Source organism: Hippopotamus amphibius, chromosome 9, assembly GCF_030028045.1.
Source record: "Hippopotamus amphibius kiboko isolate mHipAmp2 chromosome 9, mHipAmp2.hap2, whole genome shotgun sequence".
Classification (NCBI taxonomy): Eukaryota; Metazoa; Chordata; class Mammalia; order Artiodactyla; family Hippopotamidae; genus Hippopotamus; species Hippopotamus amphibius.
This window is the reverse complement of record NC_080194.1, coordinates 114799770-114816552: the sequence shown is the minus strand read 5'-3', so window position 1 is coordinate 114816552 and position 16783 is coordinate 114799770. Positions and strand designations below refer to the sequence as shown.

Genomic DNA, 16783 nt, shown 5'->3' with positions numbered 1-16783 from the left:
TCCATCTCCTCAACTCAGAGAGCCTGTCCAGCTCTGCCTGGCTCTCCCTGTGCTGTGACCTGAAAGTGCTCTCACGGCAGCGCACAGAGGCAACAGCAGTGCTCAACCCAATTTTCCCTGTGGTGTAAGAAAGAGACTTGGTCTTTGTCCCCGGTTCCTGGCCACAGAGCTCCTAAAACACTTGGAATTTCCTGAGTGATAAGGTGATAGGCATGTCTTTTGTTCTAATGAGATGATTCTTGGCATGTCCCTAAATAACCTCAGGTTAGGGGCTGGTTGCCAGAAAGACCAAGCCTTGATTAGATGCTTGGAACTTTCAGCCCCAACCCACAACTCTGGGGAGAGGAGACTGAGCTAATCACCAGTGGCCAATGATTTAATCAATCATGCCCACGTGATAAAATCTCCATTTAAAAAATCCCTAAATGTTGAGATTTGGATGATGAAACATCCAGGTGCTAGGAAGGCAGAGCACCCAGAGAGGGCACAGAGGCTCCAAACCACCCCTGCCCCCCCCCCCCACAGCCTGCCCTGTGCATCTTGAGTTGTATCCTTTATAATAAACCAGCAAATGCAAGTAAAGTGTTTTCCTGAGTCCTGTGAGCCATTCTACCAAAGTAATGAACCTGAGGAGTGCGTCATGAGAACCCCTGATGTACAGCCAGTCAGTCAGAAAAACGGGTGGCCCGGGACTTGTGACTGGCATTGTGAGTAGGGGCAGTCTCACGGGACAAGCCCCTCACAGGCGGGATCTCCTGCTAACTCCAGGTAGGCAGTGTCAGAACTGAAGTGAGTTTTGGACACCCAGTTCATGCCCAGAGAACTGGGGAAGTAGTGACGGGAAAAAAAAAAACAACACATATTTTGTGTCAAGACTGAAAAACCCTCATGACTACCTCTCAAGAGATCACTGTCCTTCACTGACTAATGTCCAGTGCTGCGTGCGTTTTGTCCATTTTTTGACTGTTTCCAACAGGAAGGTACATTAGTCCCTGTTACTCTATCTTGGTCAAAAGTGGAAATCCTCAAATGCAAGTCTTCTTAACCACCACTCCCCAGCTCTCCAGTACCTACTCCTATTGAGGGGGCTTACAGCGGAATTGTCTGATTCCATGTCTATATGACTCAGGAAATCCAAGGCAAAGCAAAAGTTTATCTCTGTGTCATCAGTCCTTGCACAGAGGCCCAGCCCACTGGACAGTCTCAGGGAGTGGTGCAGATGGCCACATGCTTGCACACAAGCCCTGGATCAAAATCTAAGGTGCTCTAGTGCCGGGAAGAAAGGCCACGGCTTTACACCAGGACATCAGAAAAAAATATCGAAATTCTTCGCTTAGCCAGGAGATGTGGGGAATCGGTCTCCCCCTAATGACAGTAAGAGGAGAGCCCAAGTGACAGCCCAGAATAGGAAGTGATTTGATCAAAGGGACAAACGCTGTGGGAGAGTTCAATTAGAATAACTTGCAGTTTCAATTACTCCCTGGTTTCATCTTTCTCTGAAAACCCAAATATTTTTCTAGTTGGTAAAAGGGAATTTCCTAGGAATCTCTTCAAAAGATAGGAGATTAATAATATTGGTCTTATAAGTTTTTACTTAATTTTAGATAATTTCATCCCATCATCCCTCAGTTTAAAAATCTCTCAAATAACATTAACACTTGGAAAAAAGCTTTTCTCTTTTTCTTTTTCTTTTTTTTCAAACGAAGGATGGGAGAAAACATCTATAGTTCTATCCTGGCCACCCTAGCCATAACCAGATCTTGATGCACAAAAATGGTACATAAAGTGTGAGAATAAATCCATTCCTAGACACATTTTACAGGACTTTCCTAAATTAGTTCATGACAACTTTAAAGGTCAAATAAAGGCAAAAACACTTTCATTCTTAGTACTTAGGCATCACATAGCTCCTCACAGTGAGCTCTGAAACTTCCCCATCAACAATAAAGCTCACATTCAGGACTGAGATGAGAAACTAAAAGGGAGAGGGAACTGTCACGCAGATAAGATTAAGAAAAGCATGATTCTACCCATCACGGGAGGACACTGAGGGCCAGGTTTAAAGTACTGTTGTGTTTTTTAAAGAGCAAGAGAAGGTAGCTTGACAGGTATAATATTCCCTTTCCACAAAGGAGGCTCTCACCAAAGACACCGGCCCACCACAGTACAGGCAGTCAGAGCAGATATCTGAGGTGAGTCAAAAATTATCCGCACTCCGGTTATATTAAAACTTCTGTAAATTCTATAGCCAGAGTGTGGATAATTTTTTGTTTTATAAATTTATTTATTTATTTATTTTATTTATTTATTGGCTGCATTGGGTCTTCACTGCTGCACACGGGCTCTCCCTAGTTGCGGCAAGCGAGGGCTACTCTTCATTGTGGTGCGCGGGCTCCTCGTTGTGGTGGCTTCTCTTGTTGTGGAGCGTGGGCTGTAGGCGCATGGGCTTCAAGAGTTGAAGCACATGGGCTCAATAGTTGTGGCTCACAGGCTCTAGAGCACAGGCTCAATAGCTGTGGCACACGGGCTTAGCTGCTCCGTGGCATGTGGGATCTTCCCAGGGCAGGGCTCGAACCCGTGTCCCCTGCATTGGCAGGTGGATTCTTTACCACTGCGCCACCTAGGAAGTCCAAGAGTGTGGATAATTTTTGACTCATCCTTGTATTTTCACCAGAAGGAGACTCTCAAACACAGCAATAATTATGTCACTCTCCTGCTTCAAACCCTCCTAGAGGTCTGCAATGTCCACAGAATTAAATTAAAAAAAAAAACAAAACAAAACCATCACTATGGTGGACAATTATGGGTTCTTCATAACCTGTACACCCACACACCACAAGAGCATGTGCTCTTCCCACACAGCAGATGTTCTTGTCCAGAATCTCCCAAGGTTTGTAGGTCAGTTAAGTTTGGACACATAGGACTAAACAGAGTTTAAAAGGATCCCTTACTGTGGGGCCCCCTCCAAGCTTGTAGTTTGTTGATGCACCACCCGGCTCCCAGAGCTGCCCGTGAACACCACACTGGACCAGCCACTCCAAACCTGCCTCTTCTCGAAATGCCCCCCTCTTCCATCTTCCTTCTTCCGCACATCAGGAAGGATGCTGCCTCTGTACTCACTGTCTTCCCTCTTTCTGCCCTTCCCCCCTCAGCTCCCTGGGATCTGGCTTCTGCCTCTGTCTCTCCTCGGACTGCCATTCTCTAAAGGTGGCACCTCGTGCCGGGTCCCTTCACAGGTGCAGCCAGTGCCCCTCCCACAACTTTTCCCACCCCTCTCGGCTTTGCTCACTACTACTTTTGAAAACTCAAAAAATACAGGAAGACAAAAACATAGAAAAAAAAAAACACCATCAATCAGAAGGACAACCATTAGACTATCCCAATCATGCAATGTTTCTTCAAGTCCTCTTGTTTTTAAATAAAAGAACAAAATAGGATAACGATGAAGTGTCCTTTGATCTCCAGTGACGAAATGATCCCACTCCTCCTCTCCCCAATGGCAAGCACCTTACAGCGTACTGCACATCTTTCTAGAATTCACTTTTATATTTTTACACACGGATGTATGTATTCACGGACAATAAAGATCATTAAGTTTTGCAAAAAACTTAGCATGATGACATCACACAATAGGTATAATTTATCAAATTTCTTTTTCACTCAACAAGATCTACCGCTACTGACACTCAACTCAATAAGATCTACCAATATTGATTCCACTGCTCTATCAAAATGGATCCTCTTGCTTCTACTGCTACCTCCAGTTACTGAAAGCGGGTTCTGTCTCTAAGTGCTCCGTGTGTGTTCTTATTTACCCCCCACCCCCGACAACCCACTGAGAAGACGCTCCCAATGCCCACAGCTGGCACAGGGCAGAGATGGCACTTTACCCATTTATTTGGCCAAGTCCAAGGCTGTGCCCTTCACCCCTGTGCTAAGCTGCCCTCTTACTATCAATAACCAATGGAGTGCCTTCCCTGCCAAGTGTTTTGTATGTAGCATGTCTCTTAACCCTCTTAACCACCCCGGGTGTTAAGTACGAATAATTATCCTGATTTTAGAGATGAAGAAACTCAGACTGGAGAAGGTGCTAGAGCTTTGGTGTCAACCATGACTATCCAGCTTCACCGTCCAGGTTCTTAGCCACTGGGCTGAACATCATCAGATTTACTTTAAAAAAAAATAAGAAGCTGAAGATGAGATGAGAAAGATGGGCTGGCGTGATATGGTGAGACTTGAACGCCCAGCTCGGGAGTATAGTTGACAGGGTACGTGGTATTAGTCCAGTGTCACTAGTGCCTGATCACACAGTGGCAGAGCACCCTGGGAACAGGGAAAGGATACTCACGGTCGTGGACCTGATAGCAGTGCTTCTGCAAGCGCCTGACGTCGCACTCCTCCAGCACGCCGTGGGTCATCAGCAGCTGGAGGAATCGCCGGTGGACGTCAGTCATGACGCCCGTTCTCCTCGTGCTGCCCTGCATGGATGGAGGACCTGAGGAAGAAGCAAAGGCAGTCCAGTCACGGCGGAGCACACCGAAGCAATACTCCATGTTCCGTACCCATTACATGAACAAATATAAGTCTGTACTGGTGTTTAAAAAAATCAGGTTCTTTGCGCCGAATAGTACAAAGATGAGAAGGACACGAGTCAGGGGGCAAGGCAAATTAGCGCAGGGCAGTGGTGAGACGTGTGGACTCCACAACGCCTGCATTCCCAGGCTGCTCCTTCCGCCTCGGAGCTGTGTGAAACAGGGACGCGTAACCTCTACGCGCTTCAGTGTCTGATCTGTTAAGAGGGGAGGATGATAGAAACGTCCTCCCCAGAATCACTGTCAGGATTAAATGAGTAAATACACATAAAAGCCTATAACAGAGTATAATCTTTAAAAATTGTGAATCCCTCTGTGGTACACCTGAAATTTATATAATATTGTACATCAACTATACCTCAATAAAAAAAAAAATACATGTAAGAGCCTGGTAACAGACTAGACACTAAAAAAATGTTAGCTATTTTTACTAGCAGACAATTCTGGATCTGAAACTTGGCTCAGCCTCCTACCAGATCTATGGCCTGGGATAAATTTAGCTGAGGCCCCATTTCTCACTATAGAACTAGAATAACCGTTCACGGCTTAGAGAATGTCTAGTAAACACTTAATAAATGCTAGTTTCTTTCTCCTCTCCCAAACTGCTAATAAAACAACTGTCACAGTAGGTAGGACTGCAGGGTGTTTTTAAAAATCTCCTGCTCTCTACTAAAACACTATCTTTTTTCCACAAACCACAAAGATTAGAGCTGATAAAAGGAGTGCACAAAAGCCCTAATCAAAAAGCCTGCTCCTGCCACAGAGAGGTGGCGCAGCGCAAGGGCTGAGACTTCGGGTTTAGAACCAGATAGGTGGCTTTGAGACCAGTGCTTGCCAGACCCACCTGATCTTATGAATCACCTAACCTACGTATTAAAAATGCAGATCCTCAGGCCTTTTCTGGAGGTTCTGACTGCAGAGGGGCTTAGAATCCTGAGGTTTTAACATCCACTTCAGGTGATGCCGTGATCTTATGAGAAAGTCGCTGTTACCTTAGGCAAGTATAACACGGACACATTTTTAACTAATATGCTTAATCTGAGTCTTTTCATCTATAAAATGGGGATAAATATTTAAAGCACAGGATGCAGTTTAAATGAGATATGACTACCAAGGGTTTGCCAAGAACGAGCACTATGAGAGACACAAAAAGGCTAGTTCCTGTTCTTTTTAAGATGGCATCACCAGCTGGGCCTCAGAGCTGGGAAGATGCACCACCTCACGACCAGCCTCTCTGACTGCCTGCTAGCTCTCCTTGAGAACATCTCACCAGCATCTCAAACTCAGCCAGTCCTAAACCAGACCCATCTTCCTCTTCCCCAACCCTTTCCTCCCCCGAGTCCTCTTCGAGAATCACCTGGTTTGGGTGTTACACTCCATGCAGACATACAAACACCACAGACCTGAGCATCAAACTCTGATCACCCTCTCCTCTGAGGCTGACTCAGATCTAGCCAGTCCTCAGATCCTGCCAAGTCTATCTCCTATCACTAGGATCGAGAATCTTCATTCATTCATTCTCTTTTTAGGTACTGAGTACCCCTGATTTGCCAGTGGTTGTTTCAGACACAAGAACAGAATATGTTGAGAGCTAAGGAATTTGGACTTTCATCCTAGAAACTCCAGAGACTCAGGCTCTCCAAACTAAAGGTCTTTAAGGAGATGATATAGCCAGGCTGTTACAACCAGCTCAAAAACCTGTCAAATTGAATAATGAACAAAGCCTAGCTATATGACATAGAAGTGACTTCTAAAATATAAGAATGCCAAAAAATTTACAGGAAGAGGATAGGAAAATATACACTCTGTGAACTAACCAAAAGAAAGCTGGTGTGGCTATGTTAATATGACACAAAATAGACTTTAAGGCAGAAAGCATTGCTAGAGATAAAGATGGCCCCCATTAAATGATAAAAAGGTTCAGTTCCAAAGAAGCCATAGCAATTTTAAGTGTTTAAGCACATAATAACAGAACCTCAAAACAGTTAAGGCAAAAATAATCAGACCTACAAAAATAAACATACAAATCCATAACCACAGTGGGAGATTCTAACATATTCTTCTTAACCTTGTTAAAATAAACAAATAATTTGTAGGTTTAGAGAAGATTTGAAAAACACAGCAGACAGCTTAAGCTGATGGACACGCATAGAACACTGCACCCAACAGCTACAGAGTACACAATCTTCAAGCATACCCGCAACAATTTTGCAAACTGCCACATATGGGCCAGAAAGCAAGTTTAGCAAACTGTAAAGGACTGGTCTCATACAGAACATGTTCTCTGACTGCAGTGCAATAAAGGTGGGAACCAGAAACAAAAGGAAAAGTAGAAAAATTATTTAGAATCTAAGAAACACACTCCTAAATAATCCTTTACCAAGAGGAATTATTCATGGAAATTAGAAAATATTTTGAACTGAAAATAAAAAAATATTACACAGAGAAAATGCTGGGAAGCAACTAAAACAGTAGAGAGAAATTAATAGCCTTAAATGTTTATATTTTTTTCGGGGGGGGGCATGAAAATTAGACATCCATCTGAAGAAGCTATAAAAATAATAACAGCAAATTAAATCCAAAGAAAGTTAAAGAAAATAATAGACCAGAAATTAATGAAATAGAAAATAAGTGCATATCTGAAAAGATCAACAAAACCAAAATTATTCTTTGAAAAAACTTAATACAAGTGACAAACCTCTGATAAACTTTTCCAAGAAAGAGAAAGCTTATAAATAAATATTTGGAATGAAAAAGGGAAACTAATAGCAGACACAAACATTTTAAAAAGATATTATAGACAGCTTAAAATAATCTGATATTTTAAATACATACAAAGTCAAAGAAAATTCATTCAAAACTGACAAAAGATTATTTAAAAACCTAAACAATTTCATTATCACTAAAGACATTTCATGGGAAATTTATCTTCCCACAAAGAAAATTTCAGGTCCCAATGAATTTATCAGGAGGTCCTACCAAACATTTTAGAAACAAATAATTTCAAATGTTACACTATCCCAGAGCCAGAAAAAGAGCAAACTGTCCCCAAAGCATCTAATAAGGCTGACATCATTTGAGCATTGAAACCTAAAAAAACTTCAAAAGAAGTTAAAATGAAAATCCAGTATTTTTCATGAACACGGCTGCAACAGTCCTAAGCAAGAATGTTAACAAACCGAAGCCAGCAATGTAAAAAGGATGATATAGTGTGATTAAGTGGTTTATCCCAGCAGTGGCTTAACATTTTAAAGTCAATCAAATGTCATAGGTCGATAATATCTCAATAAAGCTGGGAAGCGGGGGAAGAAAACCAATCAATGTGAGCCACCACATTAACAGAATAAAGGAGAAAAAGCATACAATCATCTTAATAGATGCAGAAAATATAGCTGATAAAATTCAACATTTGTTCATACTAAATTTAACAAACTTGGAATAGAAGAAAACTTCCCTTATCCACTAAATGACAGCTACAAAAACTCACAGCACACTTAATATTTAAGGATGAAATGTGAAAAACAATCGCTTTCAAATCCAAATTGATCCAATGCAATTGAATCAGCACAATTCCAATCAAAATCCTAACAGATTTGTGTACATGTCAGTTTGTGATTTGACAAGACGGTTCTAAAATTTACATAGAAAATACAAAGGCAAAGTGGCAAAGACATTCTTGGAGAAGATAAAGGCAGGAGGACTTGTCCTATCAGTTACCAAGACTTACTATGCAGATAATAAAGTGTGATAATAATAAAAAAATGTGATAATGGTACAGAAATGGACACATAAGGCCAGTGGAATAGAACAGACAACTAAGAAATAGAAACGTATACATATGTGGATACTTGATATGCTGGAGAAATGGACTCCAGATCAAAGCAGACTTTTGAATGAAAGGTGCCAGCACAACCCATTATCCATGTATGAAAAAAATAAAACTAGATCCTCACTTCACACCAAGCACAAAACTCAATTCTTGAAGATTAAGACCATAAGAAAGGAAACACAATAAAACTTTGAGACAACAATACAGGAGTATATAGCTTTATGCCCCAAAGGTAGGGAAGGAAGAATTTCTTTGAAAGAAGTGAAAAGCGCCAGCCATAAAAGAATATACTGATAATTCAGACTTTGTTAAAATTAAGAACCTCTGCTCCTCAAAAACACAAAGTGGGGGAGAGAGAAACAGAGACAGAGAGAGACAGAAGACAAGCTCAAACTGGAAGGTACCTGAAACGCATTTAAACCACAAAAGATCCATATTTAGAATACAGAACGCTTCTAAATCAGTAAGGGGAAGACAACTGGAAGAGAAAAATGAGTGAGAGAAAGTTTACGAAGAGAATGCACAAATGATTAAGAAACACATAAAGAAATGCTCAATGTTATCAGGTGAATGAGTATTAAAACCATAGTGATTAATGTCTTACCCGTCACCCAACAGGCATAAATTCTTAAGAATGGCTGAGGGACTTCCCTCTTAGTACAGTGGTTAAGAATCCGCCTGCCAATGCAGGAGACACGGGTTTGATCCCTGGTCCTCGAAGATGCCACATGCCACAGAGCAAATAAGCCCGTGCACCACAGCTACTGAGCCTGTGCTCTAGAGCCCGCAAGCCACAACCACTGAGCCCTCATGCCACAACTACTGAAGCCTGAGCACCTAGAGCCCATGCTGCGCAACACGAGAAGCCACTGCATAGAGAAGCTCGCGCACCGCAACAAAGAGTAACCCCTGCTCGCCGCAACTAGAGAAAGCCTGTGCACAGCAACAAAGACCCAATGCAGCCAAAAAAAATTAAAAAACAAAAAACAATCAAAAAAGAATGGCTGAGGCTGAAATTTTCATCCACTGCTGGTAGAGTATAAGCCTTTATAACTATTTAAGACATTGATTTGATATTACTAAAAATCTGGATATCCCCAGAAATCCACTATTAGGTATATACCTTAGAGAAACTTCCACATTTACCCCAAGAAGTATGTTTATAAAGCAGGATGTAATAGCAAAAATCTGACAAGAGTATAAGTGCCAATCAACTGCAGAACACCTACATGAAGGCTTTACAATCATACTATGGAATTCAAAACAGCAATGAAGTACAGCTACTCACAGCAACATGGATGTATCTCATAAATGTACGGTTATGTGCAAAAATCAAGTCACACAAAATATATATTCAGATCCCATTTATATAAAATCCAAAAACTAGCAAAACTGTAGGTTGCATTCATGAGATACACAGATACTAAAAACTATAAGGAAAAACAAGGGAATGATACAATATTTAGGGCAGTGGTTATCTTTGGGGAGGGAAGAAAAGGATTCAATGGAGGCTTTGAGGATATGATAATGTTCTCTTTCTTGGTGTTGGGTGGATGGGTGTTCATTGTACTTTTGTTCTTCAAACTTCCATTACACATTTTTATAGGTGGGTTATTTATCTTAATAAAAAAAAAAAGAAAATGATGTTAAGTACGTTAAGGAACAGCCAAAATAAATGTTAATAAGAAGGAGGGCAACTTCCCTGGTGGTCCAGGGGGTTAAGACTCTGCGCTGCCACTGCAGGGGGCGCAGGTTCAATCCCCGGACCAGGAGCTAAGATCCAACACGCCACTTAGCATGGTGGCCAAAAACACAAAAACAAAACCCAAAAAAACCAAAACCAAAACCGAAAAAAACCCTGGGAAAATAGGGATTCTTATCCCCATAAAAGGAAAACAAAAACAAAAACAAAAAACGGAGGCATAGAATGATATACAATGCTATAATTTGGGAAAAGGGGGTGGGAAAAGGAAGGTGAAAGATACATATAGGCTTGTTTAAGCAGAGAAGTCAGGCACCTCTATAAAAGGGGCGTGGGTTAACCATGGACATGTATTACCTACCCAAATAATTTAAAAATAAAAATGTTTGCGGAATAAGCAAATCTCAAACATAACTGTCTGTGGCAAGCGTGAGAGTCTCATTTCATCCTCCCCAGAGCCTTGTGAAGAAAGCATTACTGACCCCATTTTACAGATGAAGGAACTAAGGCTGAGAGGGCACAAGGCAACAGTTAGTGATGGAGACAAGGAAGTGACCATACAAAAGCAGGGTTAGGAACTGTGGCAGCCCCCAGTCCAAATAAGTGAGAAGTATGAGTGAATGATAAAATGATGATCCAGGTCCCTTATTTGCAATTCTCAAATCTAAAAAGTTCTCAAAACCAAATCTTTTAAGTTTGAAAACCTACTCTGACCTAAGATGAGGCTATTTATGCTTGTGATGTACCGCCTTCGCGTAAATACGCATATGTGTAGCTGTGAGAAAAGTACTGTATTTGATTACAAGACATTGCTCCAGTCCCCGCTGAAGATATGCCAGAACATATAATATATGCACCATATTACCTTTCGAAAATCCAAGAAATTCGGTATTCTGAACACATCCTGCCTCAGGGCGTTAAAATAAGGGGCTGTGGCTTTGTACAAAGTAAGAAGTTCTGTACCAAAAATAGAGGGGAAGCACAGAGGCCGGCGAGACTAAGAGGGCGGGCAGTGAAGGCCCTATTTTACCTATTCGGTTAAGACAGAATTTTGTCCTTTGCTTTTTCAAGTAATATTATGATTTAAAGTATTTTTTCATCTAATACTACGATTTTAAAATGTCTGCGTGGGATGCACTAGCTTCCGGTCTACCTGCCTCTGCTGCCCCTCTCGGGGGCCTCAGTTTCCCCACCAGGGACTGAGAAGCCCCAGCCCTCGGGCTCCGGAGCCACACTGCGGCACAGCACGCGGGCCAACCCCGGCGCCTGACCCCCACCTGCCGTCCGCCCCTCGCCTTCCTGGGCGGCCCTCTTCCTTCCCCCGCAGCCTCGCGCCCCCGCGCCCCCATTACCCACCGCAGCGCCCCAGCGCAGCCCACACTGCCAGCAGCGATGGCAAAAAGGCGGGCTCGGCCCCTCCTTAGGGGCGGGGCGAACGCGGATGCTGCGCTCCCATTGGGGACTCTCGCAGACTTGTCCCTCCCACCGGATGACGCACTTCCTGTTCCCCAGCCCGCGCCGTTGCCATGGTGTCACGGGATCCGTCAGTGAGGTCGGGAGTTCGCGCAGCCTAGGTGGCTCTCGGTGCCTTCCGCGAAGGGGCTTCCGCTCCTCGTCCTCCGCCTCCCGCTCCTCAGTGGCACCCCGCGGCCCAAGAGGAGGAAGAGCGAGAGTGCCCAGTGTGCCCTACTCAATAGGCGCGATTCCGTGGGCACAAGTTGGTGCCACGTCCCGGGCCTCAGTTTCCCCATCTGTAGAACTGACAGTGTGGCCTCATGGTCAAGAATGAGGCCTCTGTTGTCAGATAGCCTGAGCTGGAATCCTGACTCTGGCCCTTACTAGTTGCCAGGTCTTGGGCAGGTCACGGAGCTGCACTGAGCCTCAGTTTCTTCTTGTGTCAAGTTGGAATAATAACAGTCCCTATGAAATAGTGTGTGAGGTTTAAAGAGAGAGGGGCGCATGGAAGTGCTGATTATATGTTAGCTAGTGTCTCACCTGGGGATTGCTGTGAGAAGTAAATGAAGTTATTAACAGAGGTGAATGGACTGTTTTGCGTCTCCGGGGCACTCATTTTACAAACGTTTGTATTCCAGTCCCTGGTCTGAGAGCTGGTTGTGCAGTCTAGCAGGGGCAACAGGTAACACGTAACTCATTACAGACCAGTAGAAAGTGCAAGTGTCTATCCCTGTGATGACAACTTCAAGTCCCTATTTGGCCGCTTACCACTCCTGTGATCTTAGACAGCTTTTCAATTTCTCTGGACCTCGGTTTCCTCATCTACTGGGGGAGGAAAGCAGCAGAGTACAGTGGTTAAAAGCTTGAGTGCCGGAGCTGGACTCTCTGGATTTGAAACCTGGTTCTGAAACTCAAAATCTCTGAGACCCAGGGCAAAGTACTGAAGCTTTCCACCTCAGTTTGCTCCCTCTGTAAAGCACAATAATAATAGCACTTTGTTGATAGGATTGTTGTGAAGACTGAATGAGTTAATGCTTAGAAGAGTGTCTGGCACGTAGTAAACTCTCAATAAATGTGAACTTCCATTACTAATAAAGTACCTTACAAGTTGCCTTAGGGGCAGTCGAACAAAAAAAGAACAGCCCTAATGAGACCATCCGTGTTTTATTTACTCTGCACAGCTTTGGCAAACTTTCAATTTATAATCTGTATTTAATGTTGAGGCATTTCACGTAAAACCCTGGGGTATCTGACAGCTCTTGAAAAATGGGGCGTTGTAGTGACAGTCAGCCAGCATTCTCCCATGGCAGTGGTTGTTCAGAGCTTGGTAGAGACTACACCCCTTTGTAATGAATCGTATGCTTTCCTGGTGTGTGGAGAAATAAAAACTGAGGACCATGAGTAGAAAGCAGCACTGGGGACATTTCAGGATCAAAGGGCCAAGGAAGAAGGTAGAAAGAGAAGAAAGAGATTCAGGACAGAGTGGTGTCAGGGGCAAAATAGAGAGTTGTGAGAAGCAGGGCGCGGTCAGTATCTTCAGCAGTCTGCAGAGGTCAAGAAAGATGTGACACCAATCTAGAATTTGAGGGCCAATAAGAGCCCACAGAAACAGGAAGAAGCTAGGTTGGCCTCCAAGAGGAGTAGATGCACGGAAGCTGAGGTAGGGGTTGCTGACAGCTGTTAGGAAGGATGGTTTGGGAAGGGGAGACAGAGAAAGAGAGGGAAAAAATAAAAATAAAAACAGGAGAAACAGGACTTCCCTGGTGGCGCAGTGGTTAAGAATCACCTGCCAATGCAGGGGACACAGGTTCAATCCCTGGTCTGGGAAGATCCCACATGCCACAGAGCAACTAAGCCCGAAAGCCACAACTACTGAGCCCACATGCTGAAACTACTGAAGCCTGAGCGCCTAGAGCCTGTGCTCTGCAACAAGAGAAGACACTGCAATGAGAAGCCCGTGCACCACAACAAAGAGTAACCCCCGCTCGCCACAACTAGAGGAAGCCCATGTGCAGCAATGAAGACCCAACACAGCCAATAAATTAATCAATTAATTAAAAAAAAACAGGGGAGACAGGAGAGGCTGGGGTCAAGGATATACAAAGACAGGATTACTTTTACCCTAGAGAAGAAGAAAGACACTCTGAAACAGGAGGAAAGAAGGTGAAAATGGTTAGGTAAAGGCTCACCCCTGGTGTTTTCTATTTTCTCCATAAATTAGCAAACTGTCATTCTGCTGAATAAAGGGGCTGGGAGATGCTAGGGGACTTGAGGGGAGTCAAAATGGTTTGGAACAGAGGCCAAAGGGAATGCAAAAGTGAGGTTCAGGGTAAGGTTGAAACCTTAAATGTGTAGAGAGGACAGTCGCTTACCTGATCTCCCCCTCCCCCACAATCTTCTATCCCTGTGTCATGGGCCTCAGAGCAGAAGCTCAATGTGGATTCATCCTAGGGTGGGTCTTGGTTGGACATATGCAACTGACTCTAGAAGGCAAAGCAACTGGAGAGCGTTGGTGGCAGGGCCTGTGAAGTGATCCACCTCGGTGGCCAGGCAGAGGTAGGGAGGAGGGAAAATACTGAGAAAGTGATAGGGAGGGTATCGCAACCAGAGGTCTCGGTGAGGCAGGTTCGCAACCAGAGGTCTCGGTGAGGCAGGTTGGGTTCAGGAGGAGCAAGTCATGAGTAAGGATTAGGGTTCATGGTGAGGGAGTGAGCAAACCACCACTGGGTGACTGTCCTGTCTCAGCATAACTCCATCCTCAGAAGACAGCTCACTCTCTAGTTGGCTCAGTGAGTATCTATTAGGACCTTTGCGATGCCAGACGTTGGACGGTCTGCTACAGGATAACTCTGACAGTTCGAGCATTTCTTCTGAAAATTGGCCCTAAAAGGTACAAGAGCTACATGTCCATAAATGTGTTGTACCAAAGGGAGGTGGCCGAGGGCTTGGTTAAAGAGGAAGATTGGGGCCAAATCATAGGCTAAGGCTGTGGGTCTTTAACCTGAGGACCACAGAAGCTATCGGAGAGGAAGTGATGAGATCAGGTATGTATTTTAGACAAAGAACGTTAACACATCTGTTCTTTTCAAACGCAGCTGAAACGTTTACAGAAATTGACTATGCACTGGCCACAAAGGAAGCCTCACTAAATTCCAAAGAATCTACAGACTGTATTCACAAACCACAATGAAGTAAAATTAAAAATCAACAAAAAGAGAGCCAAAAAGAAACCCATTCAACTCACAGAATACACCTTAAATTAGTAACTGCAGTTGCTTCTGAGGAGTGGGCCAGGAAGACAAAATGATTTGTTTTTTATCATGTGCATCTATTACTTCTGAAAAATAAAATTGAAAATTATCAACATAGATTTGAGTTTTATTTATTAAACTGGGTATTCATTATATTAATTTTTATATCATTTGTATTTTGAAAGATTTTATAATACATTTTTAAAAGAAAAGAAAACATACGTTTGGAAACTGAAAAATATACAGCTTGAAAAGAAAACCAATATAGAGATTAAAAAATATTTAGAAATAAATGACAAGAAAAGCCTGACATAAAACTTGTGGGATCCAACTGAAACAGCATTTAGAGGGGGGATTTGTAGCCCTAATGGTACTTACTACAAGGCAAGAAAATGAAATTTAAGTGTTCAATGTGAGAGGTAGAAAAATAAAAACTGAAGAGACAACAAAAGGGAAATTTTTAAAAAGCAAAAAGAGTAAAACGAGAAACAAAAGAAAATGAAGTTGATTAGGGAAACCAAAAGCTGGTGTTCTGTTAAAGACAAGTAAAATAGACAACCTCCTTGTAAGACAGATCAAGAAAATGACAACGTAGGCAATATTATAAATGGCAAAGGCGACAGAGCAGAGAGGGTAAAAAAAAATCAGTGTATACAATGAATAACTCTATGCCAATGCATTTGAAAACCGAGAGAAAAGGGGCAATTTTTGACAAAAATACAAATTACAAACCTTGATCCAAAAAGAAGAGAAGTAAACCAACAATCATCGATGAAATTGAAAAAGTACTATGGAAGGTTGGCTCCAACTGCCAAAATGCCTAGCCGAAGATAGTTTTACTGGAGTGATACACACACAGAAATGTGAAAAACAAAAAACAAAACTGTATTACACAAACTGCACTGGAATGTGAACAAGATAAAGTAGTCTGTCCAACACATGTTATGAGGCTAGTCTAATCTTGACACCAAAATGAGAACAGCAGAATTAAAGAAAATGTCAGCTCCATCTATATTACAAACACGGATGCAAAAACTGAGTCTCCCAGTGTATCTTCCAAAAGGGGAAATTCAAATGGCTGCAAAATGTGTAGAAAGATGTTCAACCTTACTATTACTTGGAAATAAAAACAAAGAGATACCAATTTTCCCCCATAAGAATGACAAAACGTTGCCAAGGGTAAGAGGAGACCGGTGTTCCGGTACTGGTGAGGTGTAAATATTATAGCTGCTCTGGAGAGCACTTTGGTGTTACTGAAATAGAAAAAGCTCATCTAGCAACTCCACTTCTAGGAAATTAACTGGAGAAAACTTCCCTTGTGCTCTTGAGGAGGTTTGCTGCCACAGTATGGGCAACAGAGGGAAAAAAGAAAACATCTTTAATAGGGAAATGAAAAAGCAAAAATGTTCATGTACAATAGATACTCGTGTAACATTAAAAGGGATGAATTAACTCACAAGTGTTTCCATGGGTGAATCTTAAAAGCATAGAATGGAGTGCAGAAAAAGCAGGATACAAAAATGATGCAGCAGGATTACCATTTATGCAAAACAGGTGACATGCATCATGGGAATAGTTTATATTTCCAATAGATAAATACCTGCGTATAAAAGTATTTTCTTTGTAAGGACTGGAAATATTGTCACAACATTGAAACTAGGGCCTCTAAGAAGGGCAATGGGGGTGTGGGACACAGGTAGAAAATAAAGAAGTCCTGAGGTTTGTCTGTAGTATGCTAATCTTAAAATAAAATAATAAAACCCTATATTCATACAGTGTTTGTATAATTTCCCAAACATTCACTTAAAAAAAGCAGATAGAGGTAGATGTGCCAAAATGCTAACAGTGGTTAATGTTGGATGGTGGGAAAATGGATGACTGTCATTTTTTTCTCTTTCACTTTTCTGTATTTTTTTTTTAATTTTCTAATAGGAAGAGTGAAAATAAGAAAAAG

At 42.5% G+C, this 16783-nt stretch overlaps 1 protein-coding gene across 2 annotated transcripts in view; it reads right to left on the bottom strand.

Annotated features, from left to right (window-relative positions):
• NSMCE1 (NSE1 homolog, SMC5-SMC6 complex component) overlaps positions 1-11534 on the bottom strand; it is a 35362-nt gene extending 23828 nt beyond the window's left edge. For both annotated transcript variants that reach the window (XM_057695422.1, XM_057695423.1), the window contains exons 1-2: positions 11480-11534; positions 4349-4495 (exon numbers count right to left, since the gene is read on the bottom strand). In XM_057695422.1, the coding sequence (XP_057551405.1) occupies positions 4349-4484 (136 nt within the window). In that variant the 5' untranslated portion in view covers positions 4485-4495; positions 11480-11534. The remainder of the gene's footprint in view (positions 1-4348; positions 4496-11479) is intronic.
• Between the last annotated feature and the right edge of the window lie 5249 nt (positions 11535-16783).